At 38.6% G+C, this 23,750-nt stretch overlaps 1 protein-coding gene across 5 annotated transcripts in view; it reads right to left on the reverse strand.

The window, feature by feature from the left end:
• Window positions 1–23,750, reverse strand: part of SCHIP1 (schwannomin interacting protein 1) — a 290,784-nt gene that overhangs the window by 9,140 nt on the left and 257,894 nt on the right. For 3 of the 5 annotated variants that reach the window (XM_072142912.1, XM_072142913.1, XM_072142915.1), the window contains one exon: window positions 3,373–3,491. In XM_072142912.1, the coding sequence (XP_071999013.1) occupies window positions 3,373–3,491 (119 nt within the window). Of the gene's footprint in view, window positions 1–3,372; window positions 3,492–6,462; window positions 6,736–18,146; window positions 18,392–23,750 lie in introns of those variants that run through there. The other 2 variants (XM_072142917.1, XM_072142916.1) reach the window with 2 other exon arrangements.

The raw sequence follows: 23,750 nt of genomic DNA on the forward strand, positions 1-23,750 counted from the left end.
TTGACGTATGCACAGCTGAATGACATAAAATGATCTCCATCTGCACCAACCATCCACAATGCTCTACACAAAAAGTATTTATTCCCTTACTGAGGGGAATTCAGAGGGCAGATTTTGACACTTCTTCAGAGAAAACACATGAAAAACCCCCCTTGTATAAAAATTGTCTGGTCTATCTTCTGGTTAGTGAATAAATCCTAAACTCACCTGTGCATAATGAAGTAGGCAGAAGAGAACAGTGTGCAGTGAATCATTATAGCGGTATAATCTCAGCTGACCACTAGGTGGCACTATTTGCTTATCAGTTATGTTACTAGAACCGCATTGGTTAGGCTATGTACACATCAGTGCAGGAGTGTGCTATTCTGACCCACAAAAAGGAAACCTCATGGACGCCATTTAGTTAATGGGTCAATCAGAATCAGCCATATGATGAATTATCTACAACTTCCTTCTGACTGTTCTATCCAGAAAAGATAAAGCAGAGGTGTGACTAGAGAATAAGATACATTCACACTCAATACATAAAACTTTCCTCTAAACCCCTAAATGTCATCTTAGATTCTCTTAGTGCCTAAAAAATTCTAAGATCAGGGCATACGAGCAAACCAGCAAATGTACAGTAAAAGGAAATACAGTGCCTTACGAAAGTATTTAGCCCATTTAAACTTTTCTACCTTTTGCCACATTTCCGGCTTCAAACACAAAGATATAAAATTGCTATTTTTTAGTGAAGAATCAACAACAAGAGGAACACAATTGTGAAGTGGAACCTAATTTATTGGATATCTTAAACTTTTGTAAAGAATAATAAACTGAAAAGTGGGGCATGCAATATTATTCAGCTTCGTTTAGTTAAAATTTGTAGCGCCACCTTTTGCTGCGATTAGAGCTGTGGGTTGCTTGGGGTATCAGTTCTCTATCAGTTTTGCACATCGAGACACGGAAATTCTTGCACATACTTCCTTGGAAAACAGCTGGAGATCAGTGAGGTTGGATGGAGAGCGTTTGTGAACATCAGTTCAGCTCTCTCCACAGATTCTCCATTGGATTCAGGCCTGGACTGTGACTTGGCCATTCTATTACCTGGATACATATATTTGTGAACCTTCCATTGTAGACTTTACTTTATGTTTTGAGCACCTTCTTCCACATGTCTTGGTGTCTTCCAGGTGGCTTGTGGAAGACTTTACAAAAGACTTTTTATGGATATCTTTGAGAAATGGCTTCTTCTTGCCTCTTCTATAAAGGGCAGATTTATGAAGTGTATGACTGATTGTTGTCCTATGGACAGACTCTCTCACCTCAGCTGTAGATCAGCAGTTCATCCAGAGAGATCATGGGCCTCTTGGCTTCATCTCTGATCAGTCCTTTCCTTGTTAGAGATGAAAGTTTAGAGGGAGGCCGGGTCTTGGTAGATTTGCAGTGGTCTGATACTCCAATTACAATATGATCTCTTGCACAGTGCTCCTTGGGATGTTTAAAGGTTGTGAAATCTTTTTGTATCCAAATCCGGCTTTACACTTCTTCTTAACAATATTAAGGATCTATCTGGTGTGTTCCTTGGTCTTCATGATGCAGAACTCGGAGACTATCACAGAGCAGGTGTATTTATACGGAGACTTGATTACGCACAGGTGATGATATTTCTCATCATCAGTCATTTAGGACACCATTGGATCATTCAGAGATCCTCACTCAACTTCTGGAGGGAGTTTGCTGCACTGAAAGTAAAGGAGCTGAACAATATTGCACTCCCCAATTTTCAGTTTATTTTTTACAAAAGTTTAAAATATCCAATAAATTTCGTTTTACTTCACAATTGTGTCCCACTTGTTGATTTTTCACCAAAAATTACAATTTTAGATCTTTATGTTTCAATCCTGAAATGTTGCAAAAGGTAAAAAAGTTCAAAAGGGGGGGGGGTCAAATACTTTCGTAAGGCACTATATACAGTCAAATTCAGTACTTGTATTAAAGCTATATTTCTAGGTCTTCAGAATTAGTAAAAGGAAATATAATGCAATTATTATTGTGTCTCCTTTATATCATCCCTCTCATTACAGGGTAATCACATGAAGCAGCAAACTGTATGTAAAGACACTTTATTCCCAATGGAGAAAACTGCACATTATATCCAAGTGTCTTTGTAATCCCAGATTTTCATTTTAATCCAATTTGCAAGCAGAGATATTACCATTTTCTCAGAAGGTTGAGAGCTGGAAGTTAATGAACTCAGTCTTCATGAAGCTGTTAGCAAATTATCTATGAACACTGTATATTGTAGAGATATACAGAGATGTCATCACTTCTAACATTCTACATTTCACTAGTATTTATGTAACACGATAATAGTGCAATAATAAATGAATAATACACCATTTTTGTAAATTTTTAATATTTGTGATAATTTATTTTTGGTATGACCTTGTGTTCAAAGTGACAAGTTGCATGATAAAGAAAAAATGTACAGTATGTATAAAAAAATTATAATGGCCAGTGAGGTTGTGTTCACACTTTGTCTTTGCGTTTGGTTTAGAAGCACATCAGGGAGGAGTAACTCCGGAACAAACATCTAAATTTGGGAAGTAACTCCTCACCAATGTGTTTAAATTGCGTTTCAAAAAGCAATTCAAGCACATGTGAACATGGCCTGACATCTGTGGAAAAGCTGCATCATTTCCAAAAACTAATGCATTTCAGTTCCTGCATTTTACTTTTTCTATACACTTCTGATGGCGCACCAGCAGTGAAAAAATAATGACACCTGGTTGTGTGAATATATAAGAATCTAAACTCGATAAGCACTTCCTTAGTGTTCTTCTACCAGATAACTAGTATTTAGAAGATGATAAGGACATTGGGGGACATTTATTAGGGCTTGTATGTCAGTTTTCTGTACAAACCTTGGAATAATCAAAATGCCCATTTCCACCATTACGCCACTTCATTACCTAGTTAGCACACATTTCCTGTGCACTTGCTATACCAGCATTTATATGGCCGGTGGCTCCTGTATGCTCCCAGTTTCCTGGGGATTGTCGCTCCCTGTGTACTAGCTGTCTGCTTTGCTTGGGGCATTTAAAGATTTAACAACCGCAATTGGTGCTGCTGTTAAATGGCAGCAGTTGAGCCAAACCCGGACTTCTGACTGTGTTGATTGGCACAGATCGGAACGTTGCGGGCTCAGGTCTGCTGTTACACTACAGGTCTGCTACACTAAAAACACCTCAATGGCAGGAGTGCACAAGCATGGCACGGGGACACTGAAGATGAAAATTCTTCACACAGTTTCAGGGTGTAATCTTTGTATAAAGATTTTATAATTTCTATTGCACCAAATGTACATATACTACAATATCAATATTATACCTGGAAGACAGACTTGGTTTCCCACTTTTGCTGCAGCTGGTATAGAGGCCAGGGCCATCATCGAAAAAACTCCCCAGTGCCAACTTTTGCCTGATCGATTCTCTTTCATTCTTCTGAGCCTAATGGAAGTTACAAAAAAGATAAGTAAAAATATTTAATATGAAACTAGAAATATTATCATATATTCAGATACAACTTAATGTTTATAGCAAATGAGCAGCAGGTATCATGAAGACAGATTCAACCATTTCCAAAGTTTTGTGTATTTTGCTTTACAAAGTAAATGTATTATTCTACATTTTATTATTCTAGAAATTTAATTTAATGCATAGAAAGTCTAAATATACAAAATGGCTGATGTGAAACAATACAACCCATCATAATACAAATATACAAAAGACTAAACATGTAAGGCTGGGAAACACATAAACATGCGAAAATCATCCGTTTGTGGTCTGTTTTTTTAATGGATTGCACACAGTGGGGCACATTTACTAACAACAGAACAAACTGCACTTTATGTAGTCTGCCTATGTAAAGTGCCGAGGTCGCCAGTTTCAGGATTTCTGGCGCCTGTTCTTCATGAATCTGCCATCCTCTAGCGGAGTGCACCACTTTTATTTGTGCACCTTTAACATGGGGAGTGCAACACATGTCTGTCAGACTTTGTATGTTAAATCTGGCACACAGTCCAATTGAGCACCGGAACGCAACCTTCAGTGCAGAAATTTGTGTTGCTTGAAGCATAGTGCAGCCCTGCCACAAATGTGGCTAGATACTTCTTAAATACCTGTGCAAGCATATCTCACATAAAAGAATGAGCAAAGTCCGGCAGAAAACTGCACGACTCTCTTAGTTAATGTTCCCTAATAGCTGCACTAAATGCACTACTTTTTTGATTGAGCAGTGCCGTTATATCTAGGCAGAACCATTTTCTAAGGATCACTAACAGACTACTGTATATGAGGATCCGTGAAAATAACTATTCCAGACTGATGCAAATTGGCAGTGAGAAGCGGAAGAAAAAACTTTTTCACCACTAAGGTTCAGCATATTCATCTGTAGGAAGCCAGTACGGAATATAATGGCGCTACATAAATAAAGATTATTATTACTATTACCATCAAGAATCAAATATGTAATGTATTACTCATTCTGTTACAGCAAGATGGATAACACAGTAAAAATAATGACTAAATATTCCTAAAATCTATTGCACACATTAAGGTGAAAGACTTTGTGAACTTTTTGTAGTGTGCATCTACCCAGGGTGGGGGACAGGAGCCATAATGGGGAAGATTTTTCAATCCACGCATTCCAGGGTTCTGCTGTCGTAAAGGAGCCCTGGACATTTTGCACTGCTCACTTCACATGTGACCTCCAGTACAGAAGTGGAAATGAAGCAGAACATCCCAGGACATAAGTGTAAGACTTAAGGTGCACCAGATTTATTAAACATTGTGCAAGGGTGGATATATTTGGAGAAGATTGAAAAATCCATTCATTATCAATCTTTGCCACTATTTATATAATTTTTTTCTATGATGTACAAAACTAAAGCAATGAGATACAAGATGGGAATATAGCCGGCTGTGGACATCATATTAAAAATCTGCAATATTTACATCCACAGCACAAGTGTGTATAAAACTCTTAGTGTGTACATGTGTAACTTGTGTAATAATGTGTCCACCTATGTACAGCTCTTACTGTTTTACATCTCCTGAAACTGGGAAGAGAATATATAGAGCAGCGATCCATATTTCTTGGCCGGCACTACTAGGATCTTTGCACAATTGATGGTCACTCAGCACAATGCCAATACAGAAAGATGAAAAATATGGTGATTACAGCAATGAGGGGTCTATTGTGTTCTATTGTTAGAAGACAGTATAATTTTGTATCTTGACATACATAAGCACATGGGATAAATCTCTTCATACAATTAAAGGGATGTGGATGGTAATCTGGTGTAAGAAGATTAACAACCACCCACTGACCTTATCTCTGACAACTCCTCTCCTGTGTTTTGTGACATGAACAAATCTCCAGAATAAAACACCTTGAATGAAGCCACAATGCAAGACATTTTTAATAATAGAAATTAAGCCCTGATTAAATAAAAACATCCATGTGTATCAGGGAAGGCACAGACATGCAGCAGAAATAAGCTTCTTAGCCTTTTTCTACTGACGACATGTCATCCATTTTCCAGCAATAATGTAATCCTTCTGCAGTGAAAGCTCTTGTGCCGAGGCTTTACAACTGCTTGCACTTCCCATAAAAAGCACTGCAATCCACTTTATTAGATCAGCCATTTTCCCAAAGCCATTTTAAAGTGTCTCTGCAGATGTGAACCAAACATTGTATCCTGTAACACTAACAGCTTCAGACATACAGGAATCTAAATTGTTATAATAAAACGGAAAATAAACTACAAAAAAACCATAAATGTCTGAGCATGAATTATTGGAAGCGTTGGCCTCATCCGACCGGTGACTTTTTTCCCCCAACAGTTTATTAATAATAATAATAATTATTATATATTAATAACAATAGTAATTAGCAAAACCAAGTCTTTGCTTCAAACTAATCTTTTAATGTGGTAGATAGCTACTGCTGTCATTCATCCTACAGCTTAGGGAAGGGTAAGGTAGGGAAGGGTTAGGTGAAATAAAAAAATAAACATTATAAAGTAATTTAAAAAATGATAGGACATTTTAGTGAAAAAGCCAAAAAAATAAGTCAGACTAGAAGCAAATCTTCATGAAAGGTAATTTTGGATGATCACAGGCGCTCATCTCTTTTGATGACACAATACATATGGTAGGGCTTCCATTGATCCTGAGAAGAAATTTGCAGTTCTGCTTCTCCTTTTATACACACAGAATAACAGAATAACCCCGGTGGTATATTTTGTTGCACATCAACTGATTTGTTTATGATCTGCTGCAACAATAAAAGAAACGTCCCCTTCAATTAAATGGGGTTGGCTGCAGTTCCTGCATTGTCGGACAGGGACGTCACCATTGTGCTGATCATAAGCTAACGTGATATTATAGCAGAGCATGTAGGAGTTACATCTGTTACCTTAGTAGAACCCTCCAAGTGAAGGCAAGAGATTTTCTGCAGGATTGTGTCTTTCCTTATGCTGTTCATTTTTAGCTGCAAAGAACCTTCCAGAATATCAGCGCTCATCCATTCTCCACTTTCTCGCATATTAACCTTCCTTTTGAAGGCTTTTGATTAGATTTCCCATGTAAGCTCTGCAACAGCTCAGAGTGTGACAGCCTATGTGAGATTCCCCTTACTTAGGCCTGCTGACTGTTTGTTCTTCTCACATAGAAGTGAAGACATCTGTTACTTTTTTATGCCTTTAAGATCTATCTATGCCTTGCACACAGCACCAGGGCTGTCACACTGCCACTATCACCTGACACACTTGAGCAGGGAATGTGGCGACAATCTACTGATACACTCGCTGCCTCTTCCTAATAAAGGCAAAATGCATCTTCTGACACCATTATATTTATGTTCCAAAGGAAAGGCTGAGCGGTAATTTATTCCAGGGACAAGCACTTGACATCACTGCTCTAGAAGAAAACAATGCATATCTGTGAAGCTGCTGGCATTACATTTTATAATAAATAACCAAAATATAATGTATCAATTTCTTTTTACATTTCTTGTGTTTTTTTTTTTTTACATTTTTGGAGTAATAAAAATAATATTTAGTACCACCCAAATAGATTGGGTCACATGGTGGTCAAACACATCCCATGAGTCACTGTTAGGGGGCACACCACCTTGTGATAGCCCAAAATACATTAAACAGTACTGAGGCAAAACAAACAGATTAGTAAACTTACAGCTAAAGCAGGCAAAACTGAGTAAAACATCTGTTTCTAAACAAACTATAACCCCAGTATAAGAAGCTGTGGTGGACCCCTGCCTGCCATTGTCTGGTCACAAGCACACCATAGTGTTTGTCAGTATGTAAAGTCTGGAGGATTGCATTCACACGTACATGGAAAGGCATGCAGAGAATGCTGCAGGTGATAGGAGATCACATTTTCCAAGGATAAACTTTTGGACAATGGGAACCCTTCTGTGTATTCTGCTGCTTTAACAGATCTGAAAAATAATGTCTATGGGACTGTCTCCTAACATTATAGATTGTACGCTCTTGTGTCATCTGACCGTGTTAATATTCTGCAATGTCTTATTTTGTCTGTACAGGCAGTCCCCGGGTTACATACAAGATAGGTTCTGTAGGTGTGTTCTTAAGTTGAGTTTGTATGTAAGTCGGAACTGTATAGTTTATAATTGTAATATTTTTTTGTCTCTGTGACAATTGGATTTTAAAAATGTTGGATTGTCATAAGAACCAGGGTGTACAATAAATCTTAATTGCAGACACCATTGCTGTTTATTTTATCCTGGAACCAAAGTAAAATAAATGACAAAAATCCAGAGGTCCGTTTGTAAGTAGCGGTCGTCTGTAAGTCAGGTTTTCTTAAGTAGGAGACCGTCTGTATATATACCCAAGATCTGTAAACTGCTGCAAATAAGATGATGCTACATACATAAAGATTTAGTGTTATGAAAAACAAGAATGACATAGGATAGGACTTTAAATGGGCCATAAAGCTTAAATGCTATAACCATCAGTGATCAAACTATTTCTGCACAGCCCCCCTATATAATCTGAATAGAAGGGGAAGCAAGCTGTTTGTTGTTGTACTATCTTTAGGTTGAGTTGGAGTGAATTGATTTAATGTATGTGGCCCTCTTATCTGATGAAGCCTGTGCCCTTCATTCCTTTCTCGGAAGCCTGGGCAAGCAAAATATCCAGGATAATGGGAGGGTGTAGACTGATCCCTATCATGTCTTATCTAACCTAAAACCTCTATGGGCTTCTCACATATTTCCTACAATGTTATGCAGAGTGCAACCTTTCATTTACTTTACTTTTGTACTAGGAAACCCTACATTTTGAAGGTTTTTGATAACACCTAGACCACCTTTAAGGCTCCTGGGCCTAGTGGTTAGGCGAGGATAAACCTCCTATGTTGTATAAAGCCCAAGAAAAATGATAAAACAACCACCAGATAGTTTAAAGTCCACATTTTACCTGGCAGTACTGGATACGGGTTACTGGATACATGCTGGAGATGTGCCCAGGCCAGGGATCATTCAATCACATATGGTAGGAATGCCCGCTTATCCATGTGTTTTGGACACAGGTAGAGAAATCGATATGTTTTTACTGGTATTCAACTTCCTAATGAACCCTCGACCCTTTGCCACCAGGAACACTTGATCCTCATCCCCTGAGCTTACTCCATACCACTGCTGGGACAGTAGAGCCCAGATCATAAAAAAAATCTCCTCCAATTACAGAATATTTACAACAACCCTCCATACAGGTTATAGATGACCTGGAGGACACAACTCTAGCACTAAGGTCTAGGATCTGACGTGCATAGCACTATATAGAGGTACAAGCTTGTTCTATTCAGGTATTCCACATATTAGCCATCTGCAACAAACCCCTAATTGACTGTATGGTCTCTTTCCCATCCCTCGTCCCTTTATAAATACACCTTTTTACTAATATGCTGGTCTCATCTTTATGCTGAAGTTATTTTTCTTGTTGTAGTCTTGTTACTTCCAGCCCTATTGAATTTCTATTCTGTTTGGAAACATATTCCCCTAAGTTTCCCTTCTGAAGATCTGAATCTAAAAATAAAACATCTATGGCTGGTTGTAGCAATACATGGTGTGCTCAAAAGCTTTCTGTTTTTTGCATTATGCTTCATCTCTGTTTTGTTTTCCGGTCACAATGCTATTATGGCTTCCGTGCTTTGGACAGACAAAGTTTTGTCAAATATCTAAGAAAGATTAGCATCCCCTGATATATTCTATTGCAAAAATAGTTCCCTGCTGTTAAAAAATGGCCTTTCCAAAGACCAAATATGTGGGAGGGACCCCTGTATCACAGTGTAGATAACATTCTATAAATAGCATAGCAATTAACCCTGTGGTTGTCTTAAAGGAAATCTATCAAAATAAACCACTGACAATTACTCATAGATCCAGGCACTGTGACTGTGGTAATCTTCTCGTTATCCATGGCTTCCTTCCTTCTAAAATCAACTTTTAAAATGATGTTAATGAGCATATGGGGAGAATTACTGGAGCCCCCCAAGCTGTATCTTCACGAGCTGTTACACTGTCCATGAACACATCTCCCCTTCTCCCTCACCATAAAGGAGGAGTGCTCCAGCACAGTGAAATAAACTTGGAATACAGAACAATGGAGGTTCTCAGGTAACACTTGAGCATACACAGAATTAAAAAAAAAAATTGATTTTAGAAGGAAGGAGGCCATGGATAAAAAATATAAAAAGATTACCAGAGTCACAGTGCCTGGATCTATGAGCAAGTGTCCCTAGTTTTGATGGTAGTGAGACATCTCCCTCATCTATTGGTTAAATTGAGCTGCACAGAAAAAGGCTGGATTTACAAAATTAGGTCTTTCAAGTCAAAACAAGGAATGGAGAGCATATGAACAGTACCTTATAGGTTCTCTTTCTTTATAGTTTACTGGTCTCAAACTTCATCAACACCCTGCTCAACTCTGAAAGGGTTTACATTGACCTTTCCAAAATAAATGTATAAGCTCTACATTAATAAATCTTTATTTCTATAGCGCCATTATATTCTGCAGCACTTTACAAATCATGGAGTATATACAGTATACAAATAGAATAAGACATTACAGAGCAAGAACATGGTCAGATGACACCACAGGAATGGGGACACTTCTCCCAAGAACTTACAATTTATTATAAATTACATTGGATATTGAGGGTGGAGAAATTGCATAATCCCTAACTATGATCATTATGCATATGGAAATATTCATGTAGGTCTCATATAACAAGATAATTTTCCAAGGCTATTATCACCTAAAAGGTGATGGCAAGAAGCGATGTAAACATATTCTAGACATCCTAGGATTGGCCATTATACATATACAACATGTAACAAGGTCCCATATTTACCGCTTGTTAGAATCTCTAGAAAATGATCATATTTCACAAGTATTGAAAACACATTAGTATCACATCCTAGTAGAATACTATGACAAATTTCACTGTAATAAGCCAACAATGAAGCACCAAACCATTTCTCTGTATTTGCCATTGAGGCGATTACATCATTTCTGATATTACTCACACTCTGTGTGTCATGCTATGGGATCATTTCAATATAGCAGCAATTTTAGAGAATTGCATTCAGTCTTACATCACCCTGAGTGTTCTTCCAATGAAGACTGACAATAAAGCCTGAAATAATATAGATCACTGGCTCTGACATCAACCACTGCAGAGACGATGACTGCACTACACTCACTATACCGAATCAGATGATATATATATATATCATATACAACATATATTCATATTTTCATTCCATTTTAATTGGTGTAAACTGAATCCTATGCAAGTGTTAGCATCTGAATGAGGAGATCTGTGGTCCATGAAGGCTCCCGTTGTCAACAATAATTAAATAGACTATATTCTTCAATTGTTCCATCTATAGATAAAGCAAGCAGACTCTTTTTCATTCAAAGTTCTGCGGCTGGAAAATCCTGAATAAGTTGTGGAGATGGTCAGGATACTAGATGGCGGTGTCTAATCTAGACGCTTTATGGATATCAAGCTTGTTCAGCTGTTCTATTTGTGCTCCATCAAAGTCTGTGTAAACAAGGCAGCCCAGCTTCCTGCCAGCCCAACAATACTTGTGTCGTGATCTGATTACATTACATGCACCAGGCTGCACTGGATAGCGTGCCACGCAAATCCCAGACCAAAATGGCACACAAGACAAAGCCGTATTGCGTCTATGTTATCAGATTATAAGGAAACAGTCTTCATAATAGGAAGAGAGATATGGAGAAGAGACTCCAGACACAAGGACAAGATGCAGTTGTCATGTGATAGTAGAGGCTTTTCCATAAAAGCTCAGAGCCAGGGCCTCTGCTAGGTGAAAGGTTAGACGACCACCATAAAAAAAACTAATGGCACTGGCAGCTGTGTACACCTATAAATGTCACCGCTATCTAAAACCAAGCAGCAAATATTTACACAGAGCCTCTCGATGTGCTGCATCATTCTACCAATGATTGGTAACTTGGCATTACATGCACTGACATTTTTATTTCTTACATTTACGTTTTATCTATACATTTTGTTAAAAGCTGAAGTCAAGCTGCAGTCCACTGGCTTATCAAAATCCTGGAGAAAAAAAAGTTACTTTTTCAGCATAGCATTAAAGGGGTTTTCCTACAAAGCAAAGTTAGGCCCTATCCACGGGAAAGGGCCTAACTTGCTGATCAGTGGGGGTCTGGGTGCTGAGACCCCCACAGATCATGAAAACGAGGGGTCTGGCCAACCCCTTGCTGCTCTCCAGACTAATGGAACAGAGAGCCGCGCATGACCATTCTGCCAGAAACTGTAGCTTTGTTCTTAAGCTGAATTTGTATGCAAGCGGTATATATTTTAAGTGCAACTCCAGCCAAGAATATAGGAATATTACCACAGTCAAGGTGCCTGGATCTATGAGTAAATGTCCCAGGTTTATAATGCTGTATTTGGATGGTAGATTTCCTTTAAGCCCTTAGGCAGATTTAACAAGACTTTGGTCGATGAAAGTTGCTCTGCCTGAGGATGAGAGCCAGGATCAGGATTTGGGTGGTAAATCCAGGTGATAACTGTGGTCACCAAAACAGGCTGCTTAAAGAGGATCTATCCCTTCTTCTGAAATGTCTGTTTAGTACACACTTGGATTTTCATGTAATAACCATTCTGGAACATTACTTTGTACAATTCTACATTGTGCGGTTTCTCTACTTTTTCTTCTGCAAAAAGGAATAAATGAATTGACAGCTTGGTGTTTTCAACAGGTAGTATGGCCCTAAACACTACAGTACAGCCCTTTGATAAGAAGGACTGTAACACCCAATTGTAAAGTTATTCACAGAATATTCCTGTGTATTTAAATAAATATTTGAAATATACACAGGGGTGTAACTTCGGGGTGTGCAGAGGGTCCAAGAGATTTAGGGCGCCCATAGGGGGTTCCTTTCTAATATGAAAAGACTAGTACTATAAACCATACATTCTATTCAAGGGCCTGACACCGATTCAAGTTATGCCACTGAATATAGATGTCAGCAGAGATTACAAGAAGAGTTTAAACATAGTGAAATTCCTGTAGATTTGACTTTGAAAATTGCCAGTATATTAATTTTTGGTATAAAAAAATGCAGATGGAGTTTGGAAAACTAAACACTTTGTAACAAAAATACACGACTAAATTACAGTATAAACTGCTTAATCATATAAACCATATACATATTACCCAGAATATCTACAGTTTATCTTGTTACTACACTAAACCACACAGAGGTGCCCTATAAAGACATAAAAAGAAAGCTGATGACTATGTACATGTCCTATGTACAGAGATGAAGCCTGACACTTCGCTCTTAGAAACCAGTCACATTTCCTCAGGTCAGTCTGACCTACTTCTAAACTCCCAACACCAAATTTTCCACTTCAAGTTAGGAATATTTTTTTTTAACACTTCAAACGCCCTTTAGCCATTTTGAAAGCCTTCACAAAAATTGTATTAATATTTAAGAACAACTATTGTGACTACTGGGTAATGTTGTAATGGTTTCTGAAATGATGCATGTCTTACTTCATAGCCACTGCCTGCAGGGCCAACATTATTCTAGTCAGCAGCATTAAAGGATATTTTACATTAGCAGCTATATACTTCCACAAGTCCACAATATGGCAATATAGTGCAGGTCCTATATACATTCGTACATCCATACAATGTCAATAAAAGATACACTAGCATGCCCTACTATCATTCAATCCAGGTCCAGGCTACTGTACCTGCCCCTGCTACCAACCATCCATGGAAATTGGAGGTTTCTTAATACTTATATATACGTAATATGTGTGTTAATGTATATAATATAGATATGTCAGGTAAGTGTGATTGGCAAGCGTCCTAATCATGGGATTACTACACATCCAGACATGGGTGCCTATTTTCAGCAAAGAAGTAAATGTAATATTCAGAGTCTCTCTACATATGGATGTCACACAAGAGGTCCCCAGCTCATGTCCGCTTTTACAATCCAGAAAAGACATCTGCTGACAACAGCATCTCTCGCTCAGACTGACCTGGTCTATTTCATGGATGCCATGCAGTAACATCATTATAACACCTGCACCTGAGTTATTATAATTGCTGGTGCCCCCATTTTCTTCATGCTGGCCAAAAAAACAGGTGCACCCGCAGTCACAGACACCCTTGTTGCATCAAGAAGCTAACAGACTGTATTCTAAAATGAACAGGAAGGTCATAACCAAAATTGAAGCTTTTCTTGGGGGATTTAGGAGTGCATAGACTCTTATTAATTATCCATCCATAATCAAGCTCTTAGTCATTAGCTGGAACTATATGTAAATGTTAGAATGAATCTATGGTCAGAGCCCCGGGCACACACTCAGCCAGGCATGTCCCTGCACAGCGAGGGTGGGGGTGTTGTCTCAGCTGTGTGCTTGGCTGCCTGACAAAGATATTAGACTCATAAAATCAAATATGGCCAACAGGAAGTAATTTTTTTATTCTGTATCTTTAGATCTAAAAGATACATCTAATAATTGTTATGACCATCACTAATAATTAATGTGTATAACATGTATTTTCTTGTCCTGATTAATGATGAGTAAGCCATTATCTAGGCGTCCAGCACCTGCTACCGGTGACTATACAAAGCTCTTCACTCACCTACATACAAAGCTTTATTTCGGCACAGACAATGAATGCGTTTTACTTAAAAAGAAAAGAAAAAAAATCAGTTAATTGACTAAATCTTCCCTTCTTGCCTTTGGAAGCTACAAACAAAAAACCACAGTATTGAAACCATTTGTTTCAACAGTAGGGAATGGTCCAAAAATAGAAACCCTAAAATTAAGTGTGTTTGTTTGTTAAAAAGCCAATTAAATATATAGTTCCAGGCAATGAATCTGTGAAATAAGTAATGGCGCCAGTCTGCCAAGAAGCTATAATTTACCTATGATTATATATTATGCCTCTTTCTGGTGACATTCACATTGGACTAGAACGGTCACTTACTTATTGCCCCTCAAAGCCAGTACCCAGAAAAGGTAAGTGACTCCCACAGTAAAGGAACAATTTACAGGAGCCTGACGCGATGACTGGCATTTACACCAAAAGCTACTCAGTGCCATCTGAGATGGAAAATTTGTTCGTGTGAACGACGTGACAGGAATATATTTGCAACTTTTTCTAAAATAGATGGCTGGTTAACATCTTCATAAAAATACCGTTATGTAAGAGCTAACTGTGCCAAGGCAGTGGCCACAAAACTTACCTGTGTACAGCAGATGACATAAAAACATACAAGCCAGCAGCTACACTGCTTGTAAGATACATAAATACCTCCAAAAAAAACTCCAACACAGCCTTGATCAGACCATGTATTTCAAAGCATTTTTTTCAAACATCAAATTGCATAATAAAATAAATTCTAAATAAATTTCCAAAGTGCACCCCTCCTCCTTTTTGGATACAGGGGGTTGTCCAAATAAAGTACATATGCCCAAAATGACCTTTTTTGTGGATAAAACAAGAAGTGAACCTAGCCCTAATAACACAGCTTGGGAAAGTATATTCTCCCTTTAACACAACTTTGCCAGTCCAAGAAGCTTCACTACAGGCTTGTGCCACAGTAGCGCTGTGGGTAAACGGGGGCTGGTTAATCATTTTTTAAAGCTAAGCCAACACATTCTCCATGATGGCAGATATTCAGGCAGACAAGGGGGCTGGTTTATCTGGAGTTTTGGACATTTGAGGAGCATATTAGTTAGTACTATATCATCATAAAGTTTTTTAATATGACAAAGTGTGAGCAAGACACAAAAATAGAAAAAATTAATCTTCAGCTCACATACAAAAGTAGGATTAGGTGACTGTCATTCTGATAACAGTGTACTTGTTCCACCATCTTAGAAAGCACGAGAAGCTGTGTTGTACCCAGGAATAGGTGTAGTGGGCACATAGTGGCATGCAGGTCTACAAAATAATAATTATACAAGGTGAATATTGGCTGAAGGAGGTCTCACAATATCTAATCTTCTTCTCTCATCTCAGTCTATTACCCAACCTGTTCTCTTTGATCCACCAGTGGGGAGACATGTTCTGCTCACTTTAACAGCCTGTAAATCTGCAGCACTAAGTGGCTCTGGTAACGCCCCTAGAGCCCTTTAGGCTCCTTAGCATAGATTTAGTTTATGTTAGAAGGAGGATTACAAATATACAAAGATAACCACAGTCACAGTGCTTGGATCTATCTTTTCTTAAAAGGAAATCTGCTATCAAAATTAAGTATGATAAATCAGGCACTCTCATAGATCCAGGCACTGTGACTGTGGTAATCTTCTTTGTTATCCATGACCTACTTCCTGCTAAAAACAACTTTTAAAATTATGCTAATCAGCCTGGAAGGCTACTGGGGCAGTTAACAGAGATCTTCTATGCTGCAGATTCACAGGTTGTTACAGTGTGCAGGAGCACTCCCCCTTCCATTGTGTGCTGAATCTTCATGTACTTGAGTGAAATCACATCAGCCAGAAGGAGGGGTAGTGCTGAGCAATAGCAGGGGGCAGAGTGTGGCAGTCTACCAGCCTGTGAAGCTACTGCATGGAAGCCATGGATACCAACAGATATAGTAACAAAGATTACCACAGTAACTGTGCCTAGATCTATCAAATGCCCTTGGTTTATCCTGCTTGATTTTAAGGTTTGATTTCCTTTAGGCTACATTTACACTGCCATATGGGGGACGTATATATAGCCGACGTAAATACGGCATATAAACGTCTCCCATTGACGGCAATGGGCGCACGGCGCCCTACGGGAGAAGTACGGTGCAGCACAAGTGTGGCACTGTACCGTACCCCGTGAAAAGATAGGACATGTCCTATCTTTTCTCGGATTACGGCGCCGTGCCCCATGTTACTCTTTGGAAAGGGGCGGGGTCAGCAGCACTCCCCTCCTCCTCTCCTTGGCGCTGACGTGTGCCCGCCGTGCTACGGTACCTCGGCACACGTCAGTGTGAATGAAGCCTTAATGGCCTTGTAAGGGCCAAGTGAAGCTGCCTTTTTCTTTTAGATTTCCAACTTTTCACAGGACAGCAAAATCAGTACATTGGGCTCAAACTAATTATGACACTAGTGGCCACAAAATAACCCCACTGGCCGATCACACATCAAACTGAGTGACCTGCAGGGATTCCTACTAATAGAGTCAATGGCCAATCCTCCCCAGGCTGTAGTGCACATTAGACACTGACTATATACAGCTTCTGTACCCGCTGGCTTCTGTATATCCAGATAAAATCTGATATGACTTTTGAAAATGGCCCTTTTTATGTCTTCAGTTATGTTTGCAACTTTCTTCAAATTACGTGAAGAAGCCCCATTCCCATAAAAAAAAAAAAATCTAAGGTGTGTGATGTTACTTAGAGTTTTTGGAGAAAAAAAAAAAAGATTCATAGATTGTAAGCTCTTGTGAGCAGAACCCTCACACATAGTGTTTCTTATGATCATGATACTGCTGTAATACTACTGTAATGTCTTATTTTGTCTGTATACCTACCACATGATCTGTAAAGCGCTACGGAATATGATGGTGCTATAAAACTAAAGATTGATTCTTCTTAAGATCTTTGGGAATTATAATACCTTGTAAAGCTATTCAAAGCTGTCTGTCTGCATTTCTACCAATCCAAACATGTGTGCGCGTGACAATAAATATATATATATATATATATATACATACATACACACACACATATACACACACATACATACATACACTCTTTAAATATCATCACTATGATATTTTACTAGATAATTACTAGATGTGAAACATTGTAGTTGCACTATTCTGCACTAAAACCTATTAAACTACTGTACTATGGTTCCTGACCCCACTATTATTAGTATTGTGTCTTGTGAGCTTATTTTCCCACATAGTTTTGGGGGGTATAAAGCAATTATTACAATACATAACCCTAACATATCATATATTATATATTGACAAGTAAATGGCTTAAATGTTGCTAAATGAATTATATACATACCATTAAAATACCATTATTAAAAGAGGAATTTACACAGATTCGAGCCATGAACAGGATGACTCTCTATTTTTCTCGCCATATTACACATATATAAAATGTTCGGTGTGTAATCTGTTCATAATAGTAGCTTGCATCAATAATAATAATAAAATGACAGAGACATACATCTAATATGGGCAAGGTAAATACCTCGCCCTTCCAGTATTATAATCTACTAGACACACATCAGAGAGAATTGCATTGCAACGGAAACAGTAGGACCTGCATTTGCTCCATATACAATCCTATACACATAATTCTGGTGACAGCTCTCACATGGCCGGTTCACATCATAGCACTGGTAGCTCAAAACAGGGTTTTTTGTCCAGAAAAGGCATAAGGCTGTGCGGTGTAGAAGCCGGGAGCAGCGGCATTGATGTTATGTCAGATACAACATAACAGCACACGCTGCAGTCTCCATACACAGGCCTTGCCTTTACCATGGATGAGCGGAGGATGCATGCTGGATTCTTACCTGATATGCACAATTTTCCTGGTGTACCATCTCAGAGCATCATACAGCAAGAAGAGATCACAGATGATGCAAATACCAGACAAGGATTACTGCATCTGAAGACAGGGGACCGAAAGAACGCCCTACAGGGCGAGAGGCTTTCTGCAGATTAAGATGGATGCTGCTTCTGCTGTTTCAACCTGCGCACTAGCACTGCTCTCTCCACAGAAACCAAGCAGAGCTGGTCTCCTAGGGGAGCGGGCGATGAGGCTTAATAACAACATGTAGTTGGGACAGAGATGGGGGAGGGAGGGCTAGCTCATCACTTACACAATTGGCCAATTATTCCATGAATACAAAGGAAGGGCTGAGGCTGGGGTGACCTTCCGGGGCTCATGAAGGCAGTGAACTGGTGTGGAAAAATGTTTGCTCATTAAAACGGATAAAACAAAATAAAATATTAGCAAGGCTAAAGTAAATATACAAATAACTCAGCATGAATGATAAATTGATTGCATATTCTGTATATTATACATTATACAGAAAAGAAAATTGATATATGAAATAAAATCAGCTAGATGGGGGAGAAATGTTTGGATGAAGAATAGTTAAATGTTAAATATCTGATTTTGATATGCAAGTATATGTATTTTACTATTTTAAACAAAACGTATGAACATTTGAGATAACATTTATTCTTCTTATATTAATTTACAATATGTAATACTCCTGCAGATAGGAACTTCATCTTCTGTACTTATGTAACCACCACATGGAAGGAAACTCCTCATATTTAAAAATTTTGGTGATGGAAATTTTTACATTTTTAATGTAATGAATTGTGCAGACACAGACGTGAACTATAGAATTCTGATATAATGAAGTCACAAAATAAGATTTTGTGGCGTTTTTGACTTGATTTGTGCAAATATTTGGTGACATAATACATTTATATACCCCTCACTCCAGGACTTTAAGGTGGGCAGTGTTAGTCTTTTGCAAACACTTTCACAATAAATTAGGAGTTAGGGAAAGTGGAATAGCATCTAAGGACAGAAGTTTTAGACCTAAAGCAATGCCAGATCTATAAAATATATCAGATTTAAATTTCATGAAAATCTCATCCAAAAACATCAGAAAAAATTTCCCTGACAACATCCCCCCTACCCCTGTATTATACTCCACTTTCCACTCTCCAGTCGCCATTCGGAGCATCTATCTATACTATAATGTAAATTTCTGGATACACTGAAATACAATTTAGGGAAAAAAAAATGCCTACAAGAAGATTAAAATGTAGCACAAACTCCAAGTAACTAGAGGCGCCACCAGCTATGTTATGTAACCAGCCTGGCATCCTCTATCTTTTCCACTCCACTGTGCCACCCTTTCTATGTCTTCATTCTAATCATTAGTGAAAGTCGCTGTTTGCTTCGCCTTTAGCAGAGGCAGTATCACATCTCACTTCATCTTCGCACAAAAGGAAAAATAAAAATAAAGTACATTTCGAATTTATATCTTTTAAAGAATGTCATTGAGATTCAGACGTAATGGCAGAACAGCACCAATGTAGTGTGTTCTGCCAATTACAATCAGCTGTTGCCCTTCACAACATACACAGAAAGATTTCATTGGAAATTCAGCTTTTCACAGGCAGCGCTTTCCCGGGAACTGCACACATTCCAACACCGTCTGCACCGCACTGACTAAACAATCCTTTCAAAAGCCATGCCCTGGGACTGTGCCCTTTACTAACAGCCCCTCTTCCATTGGCTCTGAAAGGGCTATTGTCAGCACGTCCAACACACAAAGCATGAGAATGTGTGGAGTAAAGTGATGGAATGTGTACAACATGGTGCATCTAATGGTGAGGATAGGGCTTCCCAATCCACATTACTGCGAATGTATTCCCTTTTCAAAGATTAACAAGCATTTACATGCAAAATATAAAAGTTTCCCATATCAGATTTCAGAAGGCAGAATAAAAAACCTGATGAGGCATCAAGTGTAATAAAAAATATCACCAATAATCCAGAATAAAAAAGGGAAAGTTGAAAAAAAGAACTAAAAATGCCTCATTTACTACAGTGAATTTGGATTCCATATCACATGGATTATGGGGCCCGGTGTACAGCTACATGCAAATATTACCGGACCCTCATTCACAAATTCTCTAAAGTGTGCAGATTCACATTGATCTCACTAGCAGAGGTCACACTAACATTTTTCCAGAAGGGTAATAATACTCTTCTCAGATATATAACTCTCAGTGACATATATTGTTAATAGACGTCTATTTATACAATTATATTTATAAGAAAACCCGTTACAGCCCCTGTTTGTTCAAGAAAGAAAATTTTGAAATTTCAATCTCCTTTACACGATAAAGATAATTTTTAACCCCTTACTTTTCAATGTTGTGTATTGCTGTTTTAGCCGCTATCACTCCCTAGGATGGTCAGTGTAAAATTCCAGGGTGTGGACGGGGCCTCTAACTAGACACATTATGATCCATGTAGTGCTGTGAGCGGACAATGTGGTTAGATTATCAGGATACAGGTTTATCTACACTTTCATTCAGCTTAGGAAAATTCACTAGTATCTGACACATAGTAAGAAAGATAAGACAGATCAGAGATGCGATGATAAGATCCATAAAATGCATATTACACATGACATTCACCCCTCTGCTATCAAAGCCATTAGATACTTTCAGATCTCCTAACGGTATATACCTCCCTCTCTCTGCCACGGATAAAGAACTTATCTGCCTGTAGCTTGAAGCTTTACTCTCCTCATGGTGTGTTGTTATGTGTGCGTGTGTGCTCGTCCTGGAATGCAAGGGTGGGGGCTGGAGTGCAGGAATCAGCTCAGTGCAGTATCAGACAGGATAACAATAGGTCTGCCAACCCTAAACTCAGAAGATACAGGGCCGGGTCCAGGGGCAACCAAAATTGTGTACACCAGGACTGATAGAGGCAGGTTGGAATTATATCTGTGAAATTCTGTATTTTGTTAATAACAGTGAATTAGAGAATGTGTTAATTTGTTATCCTGGGTACATTTAAGAATCGTGTCTTCATGGAAACAACTTTAGGGGTATTCCCACAAGACAAGATTCTTAAATATACTCAGCATTACAAAATAACACAATCTCTAATGTACTGTTATTAAAACAAAAATACAGCATTTCCCTAGAACTTGTCAAGGCCTAGTATAGGAAGGTACTAGCAGTGTCTCTACTCCAATTTTTGGCAATTTATTATATGCATTCTTATTCTATTAACACTGGGATGTGGTATTTTGCCTGTCAGTATATATTGTAGTAAGTGCACTGTGATGTGCTTCATTCATGCAGGGGGTGGAGGTTGGGTGCCAGATCAAGGAGGGGATTCACCAAAGGATTAAGGCTAAGAACACAACCACTTAGGCCTGTGAATCATGGAATGTATAGTAGCCAGATTTCAGGATGGACTTAGAGCATCAAAATCATATATGATACAAGGAGCAGCTACCAAAACTTCCGGCAAGTGCACTCAACTGTGATACATATCACAGGATTACATATTAGCACTACTGTTCTGTAGGGGAGAAGAGACTTATTGAAATAAATGAAAATACTTGCCAAAAAATGATACATGGGGCTAGAGAGGATGCACAGGCGACTGCTGTTTTGAGCACACACACAAAGTTTAAGAGGCCAGAAGCTGCGCGGTTGTGTGCGAAATGGCCATCGCCTGAAGACCCATGTGCATCCTCTCTATCCCCATGTTCCATTTGTCGGTAATAAGGACATTTATCTTTTCCATATTCAAGAAGGAAATAAGAGTTAAAGAAATACCGCACCATTTTTAGTCTGTTCTTAGAAAAATCATACACGTCTATAATGCTCAGAGTCCGTCTTGGGCACAGTGTATGGTCCCTGAATTTTGACTAGCACACTGATTTATGGACCGTACCCAATCGTGTTTTATTGCCTAGCCTTCTCCGCTTCATGGCAGTACAAGCCTGATAACTTGTGGTAATATTCACAGGACAAGCCTGATAACTTGTGGTAATATTCATGCTCACTACAGAATACCAAAAGTATCTTCAGTGTGTATTATGAGTATGTCCTCCACCTACAAGCGCATGATAAGGATCCAGAACCTCACCTCGCCCTATATTTAATTCTAATAATGTGATCAGATGTAATTCACAGAAAGCTTAAAATGGTTGAAGGGATCCAGCAAGTACCTCAGTTATAAGTATATCAAGTTTATCAGTGCTGTTCGCTGGAGAGGAAGAGGTGACACCTCCACATAGAAAAAAGCATGCTCTAACTTTTCCCCGTGTACGGATCCATTGCCGTCCATAGGGACATATTTGCGGCCACATATACATCCCCACAGATGGCCATGTGAATGCACCCTAAGTAAGAGATCTCGATAATGCCTTCATAGAGTGTGAAATGTTGCCCTGCTTAACACAGGTTGGGCAGACATTGTATGGATGAGGTCCATATGACAATTTTGGTTATTCTTTCTTTGACATGAATGATGAATTTTTTCATGAATTTTTTTAAATCAATGTTCATTATTTTTAATAAACAGGATGTAGAAAAAAAAAGATTGATAACATTTTAAAGTATGGTGTCTTGTGTAAGTAGCAAAGCATAAGGGAGAGGACTGAGATTGATGCCCATTCATATGACATCTAAGAAAAAGCTTGTCAGCTCACCTAGTAATGTGCCTACTGTCCAACCTCAGGTAAATGATCCAACATACTAAGGATCTAGCACTGTTTACAGCAGCATCAATTTACCCATTCACCCATTTGCCGACCTAGTGATCATAAAAGAACTTCCAAATGTGTAAAAGGAAGTAGCGCTTTAGGAGTTCATATGGATTTACGTTTCTAAGGCTCAGGCTACTCACTTATAAAAGGCCACCCCCAATTTTGGATGGCTGGATCAGAGGTTTCATAATGTACAGGCTTTAATATGCATGCGTGTGCTGAGCTCTTCTATGTGTAAACCTGACCCATGAATGTCTACACACAACACCTGGCAGGTGGCAGATACATCCACAGTTATCTGATATCTGTGCAGTGTGCAGCGTGCTATCAGCTGATGTGTAATGCATATCAATGACACATGCCGCAGGGTAAAAGGATGTATATACATGTATAAATCAGTACAACACTTTCTGTATCAGTGGCTTCCATTATCATTTCTATGGTTTTACTAATTAAAAACAATTAGATTTTGTGATACATATTTTAGGATCAAGAATACATGAAGCATTTCTAACAATAAAACCACTGACAGGTGACGTGATTATCTTGTGACATTAATCATCTTGTGACAGTGCCATGGTCAGTGGGTGGAATATATTAAGCAGTAGCAGTCAGTTCTTGAGGTTGATGCTCTAAGTAATGTTTTACTGGAAATCTTAGTTTCTGACATTCATGTGAATTTTACTTTGAAACAAACCACCTGGCTAAATATGGATGTAGACCCCAAAAGATCTGCTCTGGAAATGCTCCAACTTGGGCATCTTAATTTGGTCTTTTTCAAATAGACCCAGATTTTTTGCACCTAACCTACTTGCCCGGAAGGTGCAGTTTTCAATAGATAATCAGTTA

The sequence above is a fragment of the Engystomops pustulosus genome, chromosome 3, assembly GCF_040894005.1.
Source record: "Engystomops pustulosus chromosome 3, aEngPut4.maternal, whole genome shotgun sequence".
Classification (NCBI taxonomy): Eukaryota; Metazoa; Chordata; class Amphibia; order Anura; family Leptodactylidae; genus Engystomops; species Engystomops pustulosus.